This window comes from Mus pahari, chromosome 14, assembly GCF_900095145.1.
Source record: "Mus pahari chromosome 14, PAHARI_EIJ_v1.1, whole genome shotgun sequence".
NCBI classification, from domain to species: domain Eukaryota; kingdom Metazoa; phylum Chordata; class Mammalia; order Rodentia; family Muridae; genus Mus; species Mus pahari.
In genome coordinates, this window is record NC_034603.1 from 82,181,217 (window position 1) to 82,202,176 (window position 20,960).

The 20,960-nt window shown below is 45.1% G+C and overlaps 1 protein-coding gene across 1 annotated transcript; it reads right to left on the reverse strand.

The window, feature by feature from the left end:
• Positions 1-10,097: 10,097 nt before the first annotated feature.
• On the reverse strand, positions 10,098-19,283 carry LOC110332632 (CMRF35-like molecule 5). Its single transcript, XM_021213927.2, has 4 exons — positions 19,210-19,283; positions 16,730-17,071; positions 12,007-12,115; positions 10,098-10,318 (listed from the first exon to the last, which is right to left on the reverse strand). The coding sequence occupies exons 1-4, from the start codon at positions 19,247-19,249 to the stop codon at positions 10,162-10,164; spliced, it is 648 nt and encodes a 215-aa protein (XP_021069586.1). The 5' UTR covers positions 19,250-19,283; the 3' UTR covers positions 10,098-10,161.
• Between the last annotated feature and the right edge of the window lie 1,677 nt (positions 19,284-20,960).

The following is a 20,960-nucleotide window of genomic DNA, read 5'->3' on the forward strand; positions in this document are numbered from 1 at the left end:
GTAGACAGAACTCCCCTGCTGCATGTTTTTCACTAGTCCCAGAGGAATAGCATAAGTAGGTATTTACTAAGGGACCCCCGGTGGTGGGTTTAACAATAGACTAGCATTGCATCAGACCTTTCACCTGGCTCCTGTGAATAGCTAACTTTTGATAGGGCTGATATTATCTCAATTGTAAACATTGCCTGGTTCCTGCCAGTCTTTTTGTATGCATTTTTTGTTTTGTGTCAGATGACTTCAATGTACCTTGGCTGATGTGTCACCTAACTTCTTTGTTTTTCTTCTGTATTATAAGTCTGGTGCTTGCTTTGAGAAATTACATTCAGATGCAGCACTCTCTCTGGTGTCTGTGTCTGTTTTGTCATCCACCAACTCCTTGCTCACCTGTGCGGGTATCCTGGTTCCCAATGGGTGGAAAGACCGACTGAGTCCAGTCCATAGCACCCTGACTCTGTACCAGATGCATAACCACTGACAAGGTATGCATGTGGTATGGCTGTGCAAAGTGTGGAGTTCCTAGTTACATCTGATGTATACTGTATATATGCATCAGGTCTGTAGTATGTGAGGCATGTGTCCTGTGCATAGGTGTATGAGGTATGGTACACATACATATGAGTGTATAGTATATATGTATCTTGTGTGGTGTGTACACTATGCACTACTTATATGTGTTACATGTATGCTGCGAGTGGTGCATCCATGTGTGTAACATGTTTAGCACATGTGAAGTATGTTCACGTGTATATTCTATAGTACACACATGAGTCCCTTTGATCCTGAAGAGGTTACAGTTGCATTGATACAAGTGCCTTTTCTGTGTAGCTATAAGTCAGTGATAGACCATCCTGCTTCAAATGAGTTCTGGGAGTGTGGCCCCACCCAGGGACTGGCCCTGCCCCTGGGAGCTTCTCTCTCCTGATAAAGTGCAGGACTGGATTTAGGGTTGCTCCACATTCCTCTCTGGAAGGCAGAGTCACAGGTGTTGATACTCCCAGAAATGCATCTGCACCTCCCCCTAACCCCCGCATCTGTAAATGCCTGCAGACACAGGCTTGGATTCATCAGTTTTTTATACCACAGTTGCTGCCAAAGCAAAGCCCCAACTCCAGACTGCCACAAGCACACAAGTTTATTTCCTGCTCTCGGGAAGAATGAGTCAGCGCACACCAACCCCTTGCCCAGGCTGACGATGTCTCCTGTCCACTGTAGGTCACAGGAAACCACATGATTTCTCTTACAGTCTCAGTGGGAGGGGCCGGGGGACATGTGCACATAACCTCACATCATCAAGGGACGCGGGGAGTGTGTGTGTGTGGAAAGAACTTCGTTTTCTGCAGTAAACCACAGCTATGGTGATTCAGTGAAACTGAGAGTGACCTTGGAGGTTCCTGAAACAACAGGAAGGTCAGACTGAACTCAGGTGTATTTATGGAAAAGTGCCGGGGCCATTGGCTTTGGGCAGCAAGCAGCGTGACCATCAAACTGGCTCCTGGAGAAAGCATGTCTACCAGACAGATCCTGGAGCTTTGACCCACAGGAGTAGTAGGGACAGTGATGAGGGAGTGACAGAGTCTATATGTGGTTGATGGGACATTATCCAAGTTAATTCAGTCACAGCCGTGGACATCATAGATATTTCTCTTATTTCTTTACATTACCTGACATCATTCCAAAAAAACAACTTGGATTTTTATTTGTCACAGGTATTTGATTTTTGTTTGTTTTTAATTAAATTAATTAAAAATTTGACATAGTCTCTGTTAGTTTCTAACTCTTTTTTTTTTCTTTTCTTTTTTTTTTTTTGGTTTTTCGAGACAGGGTTTCTCTGTGTAGCCCTGGCTGTCCTGGAACTCACTCTGTAGACCAGGCTGGCCTCGAACTCAGAAATCCGCCTGCCTCTGCCTCCCAAGTGCTGGGATTAAAGGCGTGCGCCACCACGCCCGGCTAGTTTCTAACTCTTGATCTTCCTATTACAGTCCTAAGGTTATAGGTAAATACCACTACATATGACTATTACTGTCATTTTTGGCTCTCAGACAGGTTTTTCCTATGTAATTCAGCTAGACTGAAATACTCTATGGAGGTCAGGCTGGCCTTGAACTTGTAGCCAGCTCCTGTCTCAACCTCTTGAATTAGGAGGGTTAGATATATGTACTACCATATTTAGCTGATTTATTTGTTTTACAATAATTCATTTTTGTGGCAGGGAAGGCAGATCAGTAGGTAACATCCTTGTAAGTATGAGGAACTGAGTTCAATCCCCAGAGTACACAGTGAAAAAGAGTCAAGGCCTGGTGGGCATGCTGGAACCCCATGTTGCAGGAGGCAGAGACAAGTGTATTCCTGGGGCCCACTAGCCAGCCGACCAGGACAAGTCAGCCATGATGACCCTAAGTGGATGGTGCCTGAGGAACAACACCCAGGCTCTCTATCCTCAAGTGCTCGTGTACCCCACCCACATGCGTGTGCATCTCATGTGTGTATGTACTCTACCCCATATGAACACATACTCACATACTTACACTCACACATACACACACACACACTCACACACTAACTCATTCACAATACACACTCGCAAATCACATAATTACCAATACACACTCACACATACTTACACACACACATGCAGACCCATACATACATACACACTCACATTCGCACACACTCACATACACACTCACTCAGATATACTCTCACATTCACATACACACGCACACATACATTCACGAACTCACATGCACAAACACTCACACATGCACAGACACACTCATACACACACTCACTCACACATACTTACACACACATACATAGAACCAATCATACACACACACACATTCCCACACTCACATACACTTATGAGCACACATACTCTCACACACATATACACCCACACACACTCTCTCATACACTCAGACACTCACATACACACTCACTCACATACTCTCACATTCACATACTCACATATATACTCACACACTCACATGTGCACACACACTCACACACACACACACTCACACATACTTACACACACATATACACAGACCCACACATACACACACTCACACTCACATATATTTACTCACACACTTACATACATACTCATTCATACACACATACTCATACACACATACACACACTCACACTCATATGCACGCTTGCTCACAGATACACAAACATACATATATACTTACACACATATACAGACTCACAAACTCATACACTCTCTCACACTCACACATACTAAAACTAACATTCACACATACTCACACATACATACACATACTCACAGATATGCACTCACAAATAGACTCATTCACACACTCACACACATACACACTCACACACACTTAAACACACACTCATATATACACATTCATACATAATCACATACACACACTCAGTCAAACACTCACACACTCACAGACATACACAAATGCACAAACATACATACTCTCTCCCACATATTTACACACACAGAGAATTGTCTGCTCTCTAGAAAACTTCGCCACTGCTACATCTCTCTCTCACGAACTGTCTAAGACTAATACAGAGTGGGAAGTACAGATCTGAGGAGGAATCTTTCGTATAAACAACAGAAACAGGAAACTCAACTTTTAGAAAGAAGCAAATAAGGCAATCTGTGTAAAAGAGCTGCTCTTGGCGGGAAGGACGGGGCCTTAGAGACTCGGGAAACAAAGAAGGAAAATGGCAGAAATAAAAAATTATTTTGCCTCTTTCCCCTCTTCCCCTTCCTATCCCTCTCCTCCTCTTCCTCTCCCCTTTATCATCTTCTTCCTAGTCTCCTTGAGACTAGCTATGTATCCTTGGCTGACCTGAACCGCAATGGGTAACCTGTCCGGTCTCTAACTTGGGGAGATCTTTCTGTGCTTCCCTCCCAAGTTCAGGATAGCCATGCTAGGCCCTTCTGCATTCTTCAGGTTTTTTTTGTTTTTTGTTTTTTGTTTTTTTTTTAAGGTTTTTCGAGACAGGGTTTCTCTGTGTAGCCCTGGCTGTCCTGGAACTCACTTTGTAGACCAGGCTGGCCTCGAACTCAGAAATCCGCTTGCCTCTGCCTCCCAAGTGCTGGGATTTAAGGCGTGTACCACCATGCCTGGCCATTCTTCAGTTTTAAGAATGAAAGTGTTGACAAGGACAATATGTCTGAGAGGAAAGAAGACAAAGAAGGAGGCCATGAGGGTCAAGTCCAGGCTAGTAGTGTAAAATGACCCTGAGCTGGCTGCTGGCTTCTGCTCAGTTTGGACTATGATGAGGCATAAACCAAGCAGAAAAGCTGTCCCATCTCCTTACTGAGATTACGGCTGCCTGGAAGGAGACACTGGAAGTCAGACTTGGAACTGGACAAAGCAGGTGTTTATCCTGATGCTCTGGGAAGGAGCTTGGTGCAATGATTCCCCTCCTCCCAGAGTGAGCAGCGGAACAAAGCTGGAAGCAGAGTGTGTGTGTCTGCTAACCTGAGATTCTCTTAAAGGCAGGGCTCACATTCGGTATGGTTTTAGTGCCTCCTCTCAATAGCCATAGTAAATGAGACTATTCATTTGGCCTTCAGAGACTTGAAAAATTAGCAACTCATTTTTGTGTCCAGCAAAAGTCTGGTGAGGTCCAGACTCTACAAAGCCAGGGCTCCAGGATTCTGCTGTCTTCCTGTTCTGTGAACTCCCAAGAGCTGACTTTGCCTGCCCATCTAAGATGGTCATTACTTCAAGAGTCAGAGAGAGGTGTCGGAAGTGGACTGCAAGCGCTTTCCCCATGAGTGGGGCCGATTCACACTCACCCACACTCAGGCCACAGAAACAGAGCCACAGAGTTCACACAGTTGCTGCGGGGAAAGAGGAAACTGAGAAGACAGTGGTCTGCTCATGCCTCTTGTCAAGCTCTACCCTGCAGTGAGAAGCAAGAAGTCCGAAGAGGAAGAACCTTCAGATGCCAGAAGAGGAAGTGTGTAGACACATCAAGTGCTGATCACTGCAACTCCACAGGTAGCGACGCATCCGGGAGGTGCCTAGTAGGGCTTCTTGGGACCTGTGGCACCTCCTTGTGCCTCCTCAGGAGAGATGATCAGGGCCTCTCCAAGGAGCATGATGGAGGCAGGTCCCTCTTAGGGAGAGGAGGCCATGTCGGGGGCAGAGGTCTCCTCTGGGCTTGATGGCAGACTGGATAAACAGAGGGAAGGGAGGGAGGAACGCAACACCAGTGTTCGTCCCGTTGTGCTTTCTACCTGTGGACGCAATGTGAGCAGCCACCCCACATCCCAGCTCCCTGCCTTTCCACCACGGTGGGCTAAATGCCTTCAAACCTTGAGCCAAGGTAAACCTTTCCCTTCTTAAGCTGCTTTTGTCTCATTATTTATCACAGTAATGAGACATATAACTGACACATGGTCTCTGGAAAAAGGAAGGAAAGCTGGTGCATGCTTTTAATCCCAACACTGAGGAGGCAGAGGCAGGTGGATCTCTGTGGGTTTGACGTCAGCCTGGTCTACAGAGCAAGTTCCAGGATGGCCAAGGATACACAAAGAAACTCTGTATTGATAAAAAGTAAAACAAAATAAAAACCAAAAATCCCATAAAAGCAAATTAAAAAAAAAAAAGAAATAGAGAAAAAGAAAAATAATAAACAGAGGAGCAAGGTATCAGTGTACTGACAGGATAACAGATAGGTTAGTGTGTACCGTTAAGTTTTGTCAACTTGATACAAAGTAGAGAACCCTGGAAGAAAGAACTTTTTTTTCCAATTTTTATTAGGTATTTTCTTCATTTACATTTCAAATGCTATCCCGAAAGTTCCCTATACCCTCCCCCACTTGCTCCCCTACCCACCCACTCCCACTTTTTATCCCTGGTGTTCCCCTGTACTGGGGCNTATAAAGTTTGCAAGACCAAGGGGCCTCTCCTCCCAATGATGGCCAACTAGGCCATCTTCTGCTGCATATGCAGCTAGAGACACGAGCTCTGGGGGTACTGGTTAGTTCATATTGTTGTTCCACCTATAGGGTTGCAGACCCCTTCAGCTCCTTGGGTACTTTCTCTAGCTCCTCCATTGGGGGTCCTGTGTTCCATCCAATAGCTGACTGTGAACATCCACTTCTGTGTTTGCCAGACACTGGCATAGCCTCACAAGAGACAGCTGTATCAGGGTCCTTTCAGCAAAATCTTGCTGGCGTATGCAATAGTGTCTGTGTTTGGTAGCTGATTATGGGATGGATCCCTGGGTGTGGCAGTCTCTGGGTGGTCCATCCTTTCATCTCAGCTCCAAACTTTGGCTCTGTAATTCCTTCTATGGGTGTTTTGTTCCCAATTCTAAGAAGGAGCAAAGTGTCCACATTTTGGTCTTCATTTTTCTTGAGTTTCATGTGTTTTACAAATTGTATCTTGGGTATTCTAAGTTTCTGGGCTAATATCCACTTATCAGTGAGTGCATATCATGTGAGTTCTTTTGTGATTGGGTTACCTCACTCAGGATGATACCCTCCAGATCCATCCATTTGCCTGGGAATTTCATAAATTCATTGTTTTTAATACTGAGAATTTCTCTCCCATCAGATGGACATGGTGGGTATGGTCATAAGGATATTTTCTTGATTGTTAATTGATAGATGGATGGGATGCCATCCCTTGGCTTGTGGTCCTGGGTTGTCTAAGAAGGCAGGCTGAGCAAGCCAGTGAGCAGCGCCCTCCATGGCCTCTGCTTCAGCTCCTGCCTCCAGGGTCCTGCTGAGCCCCTGCACACTTCCTGCAAAATGGACTGTGCTCTGGAAGTGCCAGCCAAATACGACCTTTCTGCCCGGCAAGGTGGTTTTGGTCAGTGTTTTATCACAGCATCAAAAAGCAGACTAGGACAGACTGATGGACTGGTGAATGGGCCAGACAGACCAGCTTATCTCAGCTCTTGACTAAAACACGGTTGTCTTTTCCCTATTTGTGACTGACTCAGACTCTTTACCTCATAATCCAGCTTCAGCCTGTATCTTGGTCCCTCCCCCATGATCCTCTTTACGGCTACCCATGTTTATCCTCAAAAAATGCAAGCACCAACTTCTAATTGTATGGTCTTTTTTGAATTTCATTTCGGTTTTTGTTTTCCAAGACAGAGTGTGAGGCAGTGAATGGTGCCACCAGACAGAAGAACTGGTAAGGTTGTAGCCGTTCAAAACCCTGATAACTCCCATAATTGAGGATGACAGGAGTTTGAACTAACTTCAGAGCAGTTTACTGTCCTGAAGCCGGAGAACATGACACCCCACTAAGAGGACCTTGACAACCAGTCCTGTAGCATGAAATCCTAGAGGTTTCCATGATAATGAGGTATGTAGATAGGCCCAGAGTGTTGCGCCTATGAGCTTTCCTTCCTGGAAATCCCTTCCTGCAGAAGGTATTTAATCTCTGGTTCACTGTGAGTTAGACATATGCATCCACCTCTGCAATGAATAAAACAGTTTGGATAAGCAAAGACCATCTCCTTCAGCAAAGACTGCCGAGGGGAGAGGCTTTTGTCTTCTAGGATCATGCCACAGTCTCTTTAGAAGCCTCTCCATACTCCTGACACTGACTCAGAGCTCAGCAGGATCCCAGCCCCTCATGTCCCAAGCTCAGCATGGGGCCCATGGTTTTTGGGGGGTCCTTACCAAGATTTTTTGAGTGCAAATGATGATAAGAGAATTTGTGCATATTATGGTGTCTGTACCAACTTGTTATGTTGGAGTTTTGGATGCTGTCCTCATAGAATAGACGATGACAGAGCAGACCCATCAACTAGCAGGGCAGAGGACAGAGCCAAGCTTGTACAGATGTAGGACAGAGGAGCCATGCTAGACTTGGGCTCACAGACCTCAGCTACCATTCTCCATGTAGTATGGGGCAACTTGCTTGTAGTTGTCCCTGATATTGGGGGCAAAGGAGAAGGATTCCTAAACTGTGTTCTTTTCTTCATGATCTGTTGGTGTGAGAGCAGGGGTGTCTGATGGAGATAGGACTGTGTCTGCCTTACGTTTTAGCTCAGGGATGTTCATCCCAGAAGATATAGAAAAAGACCTATCTTCATACCATGAGGAAATGACAGGGAGCTCTGGGAATCTCCACTGTCAGATTTTCAAGGGCTCTAGCCAGGGACAATCACAGCACGAGGGGAGGGAGAATGCAGTGCCCGCTGGCCAGCTAAGACTAGGAAAGCCACGTCATGAGGAAGGTTGCCGACAAGGCAGTAAGATGAGTAATGAGAAAAAGAGAAGCTGTGCAGGCAAGGAATCCACTTAAAGCAGAAATGGTGGTGCTACCCTCAGGGCTGCTTACAGAAGGGAGAGTAAACAGAACACGTGTGTGTGTGTGTGTGTGTGTGTGTGTGTGTGTGTGTGTGTGCTGAGCTGACAGAACCTATTCCAGAAAGAAGGAGGGGCTGCACAGAGAGAAAATGCTTCCCTCTTCAAATTTTTATTTTATTGTTTAAAAATTCTTATACAGTTTCACAGGATTTTTTTTTAATGAATTTAAGTCATTTTCACTGCTATGGTTTTCCCTTGTCTCCCTTTCTGTCCCTACCTACTTATTCACTTCTATGCTTCTTTTTATTTCCTCCTTTACTTTATATAGTGTGTGTGTGTGTGTGTGTGTGTGTGTGTGTGTGAGTGTGTGTGCACGCATGTGTGTGTGTGTGTGTGTATCCCACAGAATTTAGCCATGATTGTTTGTCTGAGCATGGGTAGGAACGTGGGCATCTTACCGGCAGCTACACCCCGGAAGCAAATGAAAACCGTCCTCTTAATAAGAGGCAGGCTCACTAGAGCCCAACACAGGTCATCAAGGAGAAGATGCTAACCGGGGGACTCTGCTCACACAAAGTGGGAGTACACCCGTGTTAGGTGAGAGTTTGGCTGTGGGAGTCAGAGCCCCACTGGAGGAGAAGACTATCATGGTGCAGAACGCAGGATGGCTGAGGCTGGCAGGCCGAGAACAACTGCCCCCCCCCCCAAGCATTTAACTTTGAGCCCATTGGCCTCCTTTATGGACTTTAGGTCTGTCTTATTTTGGAGCTTGTATGTGGAGGGGGTCTAAATACTTAGACATTCAATAGATGTGTCTGAGTGAAAGGGAGAGAGTGGAAGGGCCTGGTGCAGAGTTCATCCCTGGAGGGGTCATGGGGTGATGTGGGTTTTTGACTCCTAAGAGACCAGCTGCTTCCTGCAGCTTACCTCCCCACTTGGTCTCACTGGGCAATCTAGATTTCAGGGACCAAGACTAATCTACTACTTGGGGACCTGAGCAGGTGGTACAGAGCCTAGGTCAAATACTCCATCTTGGTTTGCAGTGGGCTTAGTCACTGGGTTGTGTTGACAAAAAAGAAAGCAGGGTGTGTCCTCCCCAAGAGGGACAGATATCCAGTGTGACAGTGGCAAACTTTTATGCCACTTGGTGAGGCCACATTACCCAGATATTTGGTTAATCATCTGGCTGGTGCCCACTGTCTAATATCGGCACGTGTCCTCTAAGGAACTGGGACGCTAGGAAGAAATGTGATGTCTTATTGTATTTTCTTCTTCTTTGGAAGTCACCAGTGGAAGATAGCCCCAGATAGGGACTGCGGGGTGTTCTGAGAAAGGGGGTGTGAATGGGTTCCAGAACTCAGCTGTCCCTGCTATAGGAGTGGGATTAGTCGGGGTCTAATCACATCACACCAGAGCCATGGCACTGCTGACCAGTTGCTCCATACCTGCCTGAGTCTTTACCAGACTGGGGAGATGGCTCCGCTGGTAAAGCACCTACCTTCCTTGCAGGCACAAAGACATGAATTCAATCCCTACAACCTAAGGTGTTTGTTTGTTTGTTTTTAAGCTAGGGCAGTTGTGTGTGCTTGCAATGGCAAGATGGGGGGTAGAGGCAGGTAGATCCCTGGAGTTCCCTGGCCAGCTGTCTGAACTACCAGACAAAGGTGCAGGTCAATGAGAAACCCTGTCTCACATACTAAGGGAATGAGTCCAATAAATGTCTCCCACATATACATCTGCCCCAACAAGGTGCGTGCACACACACACACACACACACACACACACACACACACACACACGCACACACCAGAGACAGAGACAGAGACAACAGACACACAGAGATTATTTTCCATATTCTGGGAAGTGTTCCTCTCTCTATCCTAGGCAACAGGACTATGGGTTTTAACCAGATCAGTTTCACCTCCCCTAAAGCATCTCTGAGGCCTGTTCACCCAGAGGACAGCACTGAGCATGCTCAGGATCAGAGGCAACTCCACAAAGACCATCAGCAGGAAGTAGATGCTGCTTAGCAGGGACCTGCAGGAAACAAAGGAGGCAGGGAGTAAGCCACCACCTGGCATAGAAGGCTCAGCCTTCCTGGTGCCCATATCCCAGCCTTCAAGACCAGGCAAGGACTAGCCTGGTGCTACCAAGTCTGTGTCCTTGCAAGTACATGGCTGGTTATGCTGCCTGCAGGATTAGCTCTCACCCCGGAAAGCTTTACCTGATATCCCTCCACCAGGCTGAAGGTTTCACTGCTCCTTGGCCTTTGACCTTGGCCTCTGCTACATCCTTCACCAGGATGACCCTGCCCACCTCATCAGCACCCATGTTTTAGGAGGCTTGGGGCTCACTACACCTAGAAGTGGGTGATGGCTGCTTCCACTCTGTCAGTGGATTGAGACTGCTGTCCCAGTTCTTTGTGTCCCTTTATTGTACCCTGAGGGACCTTGAGGGCCTGAACAGTATGAAGCCCCATTGCCCACCTCCCTGCCATCCTCTATTCCCTGTCCAGGTCTCCATCTCCCTCCTTGGCCATCCTTGGCTTCTCCTTGGGCCCAATAGGAGGCCATCCTCAGCTTGTGGAAAGCATCTACAACTGCAGATACTCTGTGACATGTTAGCCCAGACATGTTCCTGGAGATCAAGAGATAACACTTGGCAGATCACACCATCCAATGTCCTGAAATGTTTCCAAGGACTGAACTCTCTTTGTGCTTCACACTCTCTTGGACTCTCTACATTTCTGGAACTTGGAATCCTCTGTCACTTGATAACTAACTTTACATCCACTTGCAAAACAAGCAATGAAATCACTTCCAATGCCATAGCAGAGAAAGAAAATTATTAAAAAGAATTCTTGAGAGAGCCTTTGAGGTGGGAAGTTTTGAGATGTTTGTCTTACTTAAGATTCAGAGAGCAGAAAGAACACAGTAGAAAGGACAGGGGACTGGATGAGACCCGAGGGACAGTTCTCAGGGAGAAATAGAGAGGTGACCTATGCCTTAGCTTAGCCTGTGGTTTATCTGTGTCCTTGACCTGGAGACTTGACCCCAATAGACCATGATGAAATTAGGCCAAGGTAGCTCCACAGTGTTGGGAATTCCTCTGGAACCTTCAAGAATGACAAGATCACCCAGGCACACCACAGTCCTCTGTTTCCTACTCCTCCTCTGCACTGTGGAGACAACCCCATCCCACACTCTCTCTTGGCAGAGTTGAATAGGAAGAAGATGTATTTATAAGCTGCAACAAGTAGCTGATGGGAGAGGGATTTCTTCTAACTCAGTGGAGACACAACTGTGACCCTCTGGGGGACACACAGGGGAGACACAAAAGCTGTGCTCAATCTCTCCTGTCACTCAGGTGAAGATGTTACCTTCCTGCAGCTGAGGCTTCGAAGTGGAGCCTTGGTACACTAAAAGGTGAAAGGACTGGGGAGCCCACCTCAGGCTTTGACAGGAGAATCTGCCAGCCCTGGTGTTTCTACAGGAGAGGTACTGAGGTTAGCAAATAAAATTACAGGATGGACAGGTCAATTTGATATTCAGATAAACAAATGTAGGCATGTTAAATAATGCTTGGCATACACTTAGGCAAGAAATGATTGGTTTTCCTGAATCCCAGGATTCCTGGGCATTAATGTTCTATCAGGAGGCCATCCTGGGGAGAGGCCCCAGGGTCAGCCCAGTGGGAAGGAGCTGCCAGGGTGCAGCATTGCTTACCTGGTGTGGGGACTGCTCAAAGTCACTTGCTCCTTGCCAGTGTTCCCGACGGTTGGTGGTGTGGATGTCAGAATTGTGGCTGTGGTGGTCATAAATGAACTTTCTGGGGCTGGAGATAGAAGAGAATATGGTTTAGTCCTCCTGTGGGTAGTTCAGCTCTGGGTATGGTGTTAAGTTCTTTTCCTAGGAATTAAGTGTCTCAATTCCCAGTCACCATCCAGAACTTACTTGCTTGCTTACTTACTTACTTTATTTAGTTTTGGAGACAGGGTTTCTCCATGTAGCCCCAGAGTGAATGTGACTTACTTTGTAGACCAGGCTGGCCTCAAACTCAGAGATCTGTCTACTTCTGCCTCCCCAGTGCTGGGATTAAAGGTGTGCGCCACCAGGCCTAACACTTTAGTTCTTTTCTAAGGGAAGATGATGTGTAGAGAAAAGAAACAGCTTCCCTTTGAAACTTGCTTCCTTCAGAGCATACTCATTAATGACTGGTGCACCATATGCAGAAACACTACGGTTTTGCATAATTGTTTATTTCATTTTTTTAGAAAAACTTTTTTGTATATGTGTGTGGGTGTTCTCTTGTATCTATGTGCACCATGCACTTGCAATGCCCATTGAGGCCAGAAGAGGACATCAGTTGGTCTGAAACTGAATTATACATGACTGCAAGCTACCATGTAGATGATGGGAAGGAAATCCAATACTCTGGAAGAGCAACCAGTGCTCTTAATCACTGAGCCGTCTCTCCAGCTCCATATTTGTCTATTTTCTTTGTTGTAGATGTTTAAAGCAAGACGTAAACCTCATCCTTGTTACTCAGTCTTGCCCAGAATTAAAGGTTCTGCAGCTTCCTTTATGTTATGTTAAAGGGGGCGGGGTCTCAGGAAGAGACTTGAGCTCAGTGGCAAAGTGCTTGGCTAGCACACATGAGATTGTGAGTTCAATTCCCAGACCTGTAGGACTGAGAATATCTAAGACAGGTATACAAGGAGACAAGGGTTCCCCACCTCACCCTCTTTCTTGGAGAAAACAAGACAAATAGAATAGACTCAGTTTATCTTTTCTAGTAAGGCTTTTACAAGGGTCGCTGACCCCGCAGTGTTATGGATAGCCCTGGGGCTAATTATATTTGATGTTAATTCTGTTCTGTAAGGGGGCTGCAAACAAGGAATGAGTCAGCACTCAGGTGATTTCCTGTAAACCTGCTTCCCACCTTAACTGGTAAAATAAAGGAGAGCTGATGATTGGGCAGAAAAAGGGAAGGTGGATTGGAAGGGGTAGTGGGAGAAGGAGGAGAAAATGGGAGAGGGAGAGGATTCAGAGGAGGAGGAAGAAGAAAAGCAGAGCAGAAGCACATGGCCTGGAGAAACAGCAAGTTCTAAGAGGTCTCATAGATTTGGAAGATGGTAGTGTAGCAGTAGATCTGCCCAATCTAGGCACCCGGCATTAATTAATGTGAATTAATATTCATATTAATTGGGTTGTGTTTTCATTGCTGGGGCATATTTGGGTTGGAGATTTACCATAACAAAATGGTGCCCATCATATTGATTTGAATTCAACTGACCTGAGATTAAAAATTCACTGCTCACCCCCAAGCCCCTGAATGGGGCTCGTTCAGTGACCTAGGCTGTAGCAGTATGGATTCGAAGCTGACTGGGTTTGAGGGGCCTACAGAGAATGGCAGAGAGGCTTCTGCACCCCAGAGAGCCATTCTGTGTTTGCATCCCTGTATCCTTCGCTCCCCACCCTGCCTCTCCCACCCCCAAACAGGGACACAGACAGCGAGGGTCTTTTTACACTCAGCTTCTCCCTGTGAATAAAGAATTGGGAGACAAAGGTACAAAGGGCTCCAGACCAAGAAATACATTGATATAAAGAGAGAAATATAACCTTTTGATACTTCAAGATGGTAAAAAGATATATTGCTCTAATAAGTCTTATAGGATACTCATATTCTGTCTAACATGGGCTCCATGGGAATTTTGGGCTTAAATCTTGGTTTGACAAGCTGCCTCTTATAAGCAGGTATAGTATTTAAAGTTGCGAAATTTTACCTGTGGTTCGGAACTAGATAGGGAATATTAGTCACTGACTCCAATAGAAAGAGTAGTGATAATCGCCTGCTATGAACAGGTATTAATTAATAGAAGACTGTGGCTCTAGGTAGAGAGCATAACAGATAGATGTTATAATAGGTATTAATTAAATAAATGTCTGTGGCTCCTGGCAGAGAGCACAACAGATAGATGGTATAACAGAATGGCTGCTTTAGGCAGAGAGCTTAACCATTAACTCTCTACTTCCTATAGGCAGTTATTAGTGGAAGTTTGAATTAATTGCTTTAAAGATGGTATAAAGATATATTGCTCTAATAAGTCTTACAGGATACTCATATTCTGCCTAATGTGGGCTCCACAAGAATTTTGGGTTTAAATCCTGGTTTGACAAGCTGCCTTTTATATATAGGTATGGAACGGAAAGGAAAGGAAAGGAAAGGAAAGGACAAAGGAAAGGAAAAAGAAAGGAAAGGAAAGGACAAAGGAAAGGAAAAAGAAAGGAAAGGAAAGGACAAAGGAAAGGAAAAAGAAAGGAAAGGAAAGGAAAAAAGAAAGAAAAAAGGAAAGGAAAATAGAAGTGTGAATCATTTGTTTGAAGATGGTATGAAAAAGTCTGAAGGAGACTCATTCTAACGTGGGCTCCATGGGAATTTTGGGTTAATATCCTGACATGACAAATTAGAAAGCCCTAAATAGGCTAAAATGTGTGTGATTGTGAGTATTGTGGTTGTTTTATTGTTCCTTTGGGACAGATGGCAAGCTACAGGTTCTCGTGGTTACCGGCTGAAGGGTATGTTGATTTGGGGGAAAGGTTTTGTCTTTGTGTTTTTGGAAAAGCTGATTAAGGTATTTACATCTTCCGAAGTTATATGGGTCAGATTTGATAGAGGGAGACCTCCTGAAGAACTAGATACCAGAGAATCAAACAGAAAGGTTATCTTGATGATACTAAAGTTTTGTTTTGAGATTTATGTATTACAGAATATACAGTCTTGGTGAATTTCATCACCAGACATGCTGAACTGACCTGCCTGAACTCCAGATGTCTTGTTTTTTCCTCTGGATCCAGTCAGGACACAGACGTCAGAGACTAATACAATCACTGGTGTGGCCTTCTGAAGGCCAACTAACTCCCCCATTTCCCTACCATTTCTCCTCCCTTCAAAAATATCTCAATGCCCATATTCAGCTTAAAGAAGTTATGAAGAGTCGTCATCCAAGTTATGTAAGCTTTGGGACTAGGGGTGGTTATTATACGTTGTCTTTGATACTAAAAATTTTGAAGTACAGGGCTTGGACCCAGGCCTTCTATTGCTGTTATTATAAACAGATGTGAGATGTTTAAGCCTGTGAGTTAAGGGCCAAATAGGAAATTCATGGCTCTGAGTTTATTGTTGGGGGTTTTCAGTTATTTTAATCAGAAATGGCTGAAAGTAGGTAATGGAGAACAGTCCAGATTACTTCACACAGATAGTTGGTTTCCAAAAATGTCACAGGCCCACAGAATGTGATGTTTAATGTTATTTATTCACTTGTTATTGAGACTAGTCTGTTCCTGGCAGCTTTCCCTGTCTTGGATTCAAAGAAGAAACTGAGCATCTTTGAATTACTGCAGCCACTAGGCAAGAATGGCCTCATTTCATCTACAGACATAACACTGTCCAAAGAAAGGACAAAATTACAGGTTAGGGCAGCTTGATCCTGCAGAGACAGAGTTCGCTAGTCCTTAATATTCCTGTTCTTCTAAGTCTCTCAGATGACCCTGGCCAGTCGGCTGAAGACCAAGGCTCCAACCTGTTAAAGTAAGGGACTGTCCAAGTGACCAGCGGTCTCTATAAATTGGCTAAGTTTTGGAAGCTGTGTTAGGCTTCCTGTGTATTTTCAGTTAATATCAGCCGTTCTTGGATTTCTGATGGGGTTGAAAAACTACATAGTCTCCTAGCCAACCCAGGCTTTTTACTTTGAGAGGAANAGATTTGAGAGGATGGTTTTCAGATGGCATTCAATCTGAAGCCAAGACATAGCCAGGTGCAGAACTATAGTCTTTTAAGTAAGGACAGATGACAGGGGTTCTATTTAATAAACAAAGATGAATGACTGCGGGTTAGTTCTCTTGTACTTTCTAAATTACAAAATAGTGATAGTTATGTTCAATTATCTCTGAGATAAAATAGTCTTTTAATTGGACAGAAAGGGGGGGAAATGTTGTAGATAGCCCTGGGGCTAATTACATTTGATGTTAATTCCGTTCTCTGGTGAGTGGCTGCTAACAAGAATTGAGTCAGCACTCAGGTGATTTCCTGTAAACCTGCTTCCCACCTTAATGGGTAAAATAAAGGAGAGCTGATGATTGGGCAGAAAAAAAGGAAGGAGAAGTGGAAGGGGGAGTGGGAGAAGAAAGAGAAAATGGGAGAGGCAGAGGATGCATAGGAGGAGGAAGAAGAAAAGCAGGGCAGAAGTGCATGGCCTGGAGAACCCAAAAGTTCTAAGTAGTCTCATAGATGTGGAAGATGGTAGTGTAGCGGTACATCTGCTCAGTCTAGGTGTATAAAATATAATCATTAACTGAGTTGTGTTTTCATAGCTGGGACATATTTGGGTTGGAGATTTACTGCAATACCGCTGCACCCCAACCAGGATTTTCTGAAATTTTTTCTTACCTGGGTCAATGTTCACTTTAACTTTAAACACGGGATCATATCTAGTCCCCATAATTCCACACCAGTAAATGCCAGCATCGCTCATCCTCAGATCCTCCATGGTCACTGTGAAGATGAAGTCTGTCTGGTCGTCTCTGATGGACACACGGTCCTTCTCCACCAACTGCTCTGGTGTATCCGTTTCAATGAGAAACTGACATATACTCGGAACAGCTCCTCGGCACCAGTATTTATTGTATTCCTTCCAGTCTGAGGTGTATCGGCACTGCACTGTCAAGGAGCCCTGCTCCTGACCGCTCACCTTCTTTGGACCTGTGACTGGATCCTGAGCAGTGCAGCAGCCTGGAAGACACAAACACACGGACCACTGATCTCCTCCTCCAAGGGCAGAACTCTACTGTGCCCAGTAGAGTTCATGAGCTGAATAACAACCAGTGAAAGGCTTCCCTTTTCCCAAGGCAGATCAGCATCGTTATCCTTTTGGTTAAAACCTCAAAAGAAAAAAAAATAAGAAAGAAAAAAAAAAAGCATAGCAACACAGGAGCCACTTTTAGAGGTTCCAGCAGTCTCTAGGATGAGTGCCTTGTAGGCTGACCAAAATAACATCAAAAAATTTGACTTCCGTGTAGTGCAGAGTCCACAGCACACAGACCCTGTGCTCTCCTTCAGATCCCTGGAATCTGAGTCACAGAGCTCCTGGAAAGGTCTGAGGATGCAGCACCATTGATGAGTTGCTTACACAGTGTGCACCAGCAACAAATATCAAATACCCCCTTAATGATAAAGGAGGCTCTGGAGGTTCAGTGGTTAAGACCACTGGCTGCTCTTCCAGAGGTCCTGAATTCACTTCCCAGCATCCACATGTTGGCTCACAACCATCTATAGTAAGATCTGATGCCCTCTTCTGCTGTTCATGAAGACAGAGAACTCACGTATATAAAATACATAAATAAGTAAGTCTTTAAGAAAAACCATTAGGTGGTGGAGAGAAGGCTTAGTGTTTAAGAGCGCTGAATGCTCTTTCAGAGGTCCTGAGTTCAATTCCCAGCAACCACATGGTGGCTCACAACCATCTGTAATGGGATCCATGCCCTCTTCTGGTGTGTTGGAAGACAGCTATTAACTCTTTAAAAAAATGAAAAACTATAAAGGAAGTGCTTCAGGGTATCATCATCAACAACAACAACAAAGTATGTCCCTAATGCCACAGGCAAGAAAACAAAAGTTGCTGAATGTAATTTTTTTTAAACTAAAAGGCCTCAACCAACAGTATGGAGAGACAGCCTGCCATGTGGGAGAGAATCTTTTCAGACCATGGGTCTGACAGGTGGAAAGTCAGGTAGGTGGGGGGTGTCTGTAACCCCAAAGACAGGAGGATCCTGGAGATCACTGGCCAGATAGGCTGAATCTGTGAGCTCAGGAGCAGTGGGAGACCATGTCCGAACAAACAAGGTGGAGAGTGATAGAGAAAGGGACCCAGTGCCAATCTGAGGTTTCCACATGTATGTGTGTACCCATGTGTGCACCTGAGTGCACATGCACATGTGCACACACACACACACACACACAAAAAAAAAACCCTTTATACATATATATATCACAGAGACACATTTTTTTCCCTCAAAAGAACAAAAGTTAACCTCAAAAGAGTAGAAAACAGAACAGAGGTTATCAGCCCGGGAGAGGCATTGGGGAAGACAGGAGAGTGTGCTTGTGATGTAGAGGGGAGCTGTTGGGACACAGGGGTGTCTGTCATTTGACGGGAATGACAACTTTTAGTGTTGCATGAGAGATGAAAAGCATGTCTGAAAACTGAACATTTAAAAATACGTCATACAAAAGATTACAAAGAAATGACAAATGATTTTGATGAAAGCCCCACTACCCTGATCTGATTGTTACATCCTGGACATACATGTACAAAAGCTACATTGTACTCCATCAGGGTTTCTCAAAATGTGGTCCAGGCTGGCCTTGAACTCAAAGAGGCCCATCTGCCTCTGCTTCCTGAGTGCTGGCATTAAAGGCAATCACCACCACACCCAGTCCCTGTAAGTATTAATTACTGTGTCAGTTAAATCTCAGAATGTACCTGGAGATGGAGCTGCATGCTAGAAATGCCAGCACTCAGAGGGAGGAGTCCGGAAGATCACTAGGTCAGGGGCATCCTAGGCTGTATGTGCCAAACATGAAACCCAAAATATATTTTGAAAGAATTACTTCATCCACTTACTCATCGACTTTTTGGAGCAGCTATGGATGAGAAACACACTCTGAAAGGTTTGTCTTTTGTTTTTTAAAATTGTTTTTTGTTTTGTTTTTTTCCTGCAATACCCACAAAATCCACCAGATGCCAAAAACTTGCCTTTTATTTTGGGAGTAAGCAGCTGGTGAATGAATCAGCCGGGTTTCCCTAACCCAGAGTAGACTGTGTCGCCCTCACCACTGACATGGAAGTGTCCAAAGCCCCTGCAACTTACCTGGGAGGAAGAGGAGGAGCAGAGCAGGGAACTGCCACATGGTCTTGTCTCCTCTCCTGTCCTTGGTGGCCACAGATGGCAGCACCCTTGGAGGACTTGAAGTTCATCTTGAGTTTCCTTTAGGCCTCTCCCTTTTATTTCTCTCAGTAACTTCCTTGTCAAAACTTCTCAATTTTACATACTGGAAGAAAGATGATGTCAATCTTTGAGAAGACCAAGTCATGGCTCGTGAGAGACAGCAGTGTAAACAGGGAACTTCCTCTACTGAACAAATGCAATGGGAGACAACCTTGAAAGACAGATGTGAATCACAAGGAGAGATGCAGACACACTGGTCAGCAGAGAGAGACACAAAGGATGGGATACAGCAAAGCCCTCACCTGAGTTGCAGGGAATCATGACAGAGGAGAGCAACCAAAGGCACCGTGGCTGCAGTAGCAAGGGTGTACAAGGCAGCCCAGGCTAAGCCCATGGCAGTAGCCTAGTTTAAACCCTGTGATGCAGAGGGCATTGGTGAAGGCTCAGCCTGTGGCAGCAGGGATTTGTCTCTCCATGGGCCTCTGTCACTGTCCATTGTGTGGCAAGGGGCATCTGCCACAATGACTACTAGGGCCACAGGCATTGATTGACTCAGAGAAAGATGGAGAGTGTGGGCTTGCAGCAAGATCTCACATAGCTCCAGCTGGCCTTGACCTTCTCATTTCCCTTTTTCCAACATCAAAGTGCTAGTGTTATGGACATTCCCCAGCATGCTCTGTTTTATGAGGGTCTGAAGCCTGAAACCAAGGTTTCACGAATGCTGGGCATGCACTCTACCCACTGACCTGAATCCACAAGCCCTGGTTCTGATTCTATAAGACAGAGTTTTGCTGTGCTGCCCAAGCTGGCTTCAAGCTCTCACCCTCCAGTGTCAGCCTCCCATATTGTGGGAATCTGCAGTTTGTTTAAATCCAGACAATTGCAAGTATAGATAGATATAGGTACACCGAATCTCTAGTATCAAATTTTTATGGGAGGAAGTTAACCAACACACATACACAGGCACTCACATGTGTGTGCATGTGCGTGTGCACACACACACACTCCCACACATAGGCACACACATGCACACATGAGAACCTACTTACACAGGAATGTAAACATACATGGGCACGCACACAGGCACATGCATGCCCATGTACACACACACCACATATACACACCACACGTATACACACATACCATACACCATACATATACATACACATACAACACATACACATACACACACATAACCCAGCATACACACACACACACACACAGACACACATACAATCACACATAAAATACCATTTAATGAAAATCTTTTCCTTTTTTGTATGGTACTGGGATCAAACCAGGGCTTTACACATGGTAGAAAAGCATGCTACCATTGAGCCACATCTCCAGTCTAAGGATATCATTTAAAATAAAAATAAAGGGCTAGAGGGACAGTTCAGTGGTTAGGGGCTCTTGCTGTTCTTCTAGAAGACCCAGCACCCACATGAGGTAGCACACAAATGGCCTGTAGTTCTGAGAATTTCTAAAGGTCTGATCTCACACAGACACAAAATTAAAAAATAATAAAAATGCAGACTTAAGCTATAAATACATAATTAAATATAAGGGGTTAAAGAGGTGGCTTATGGGTAAGAGCCACCTCTGACCTTCACGGACAACTGCATTCAGACACACACACACACACACACACACCCACACACACACACACACCC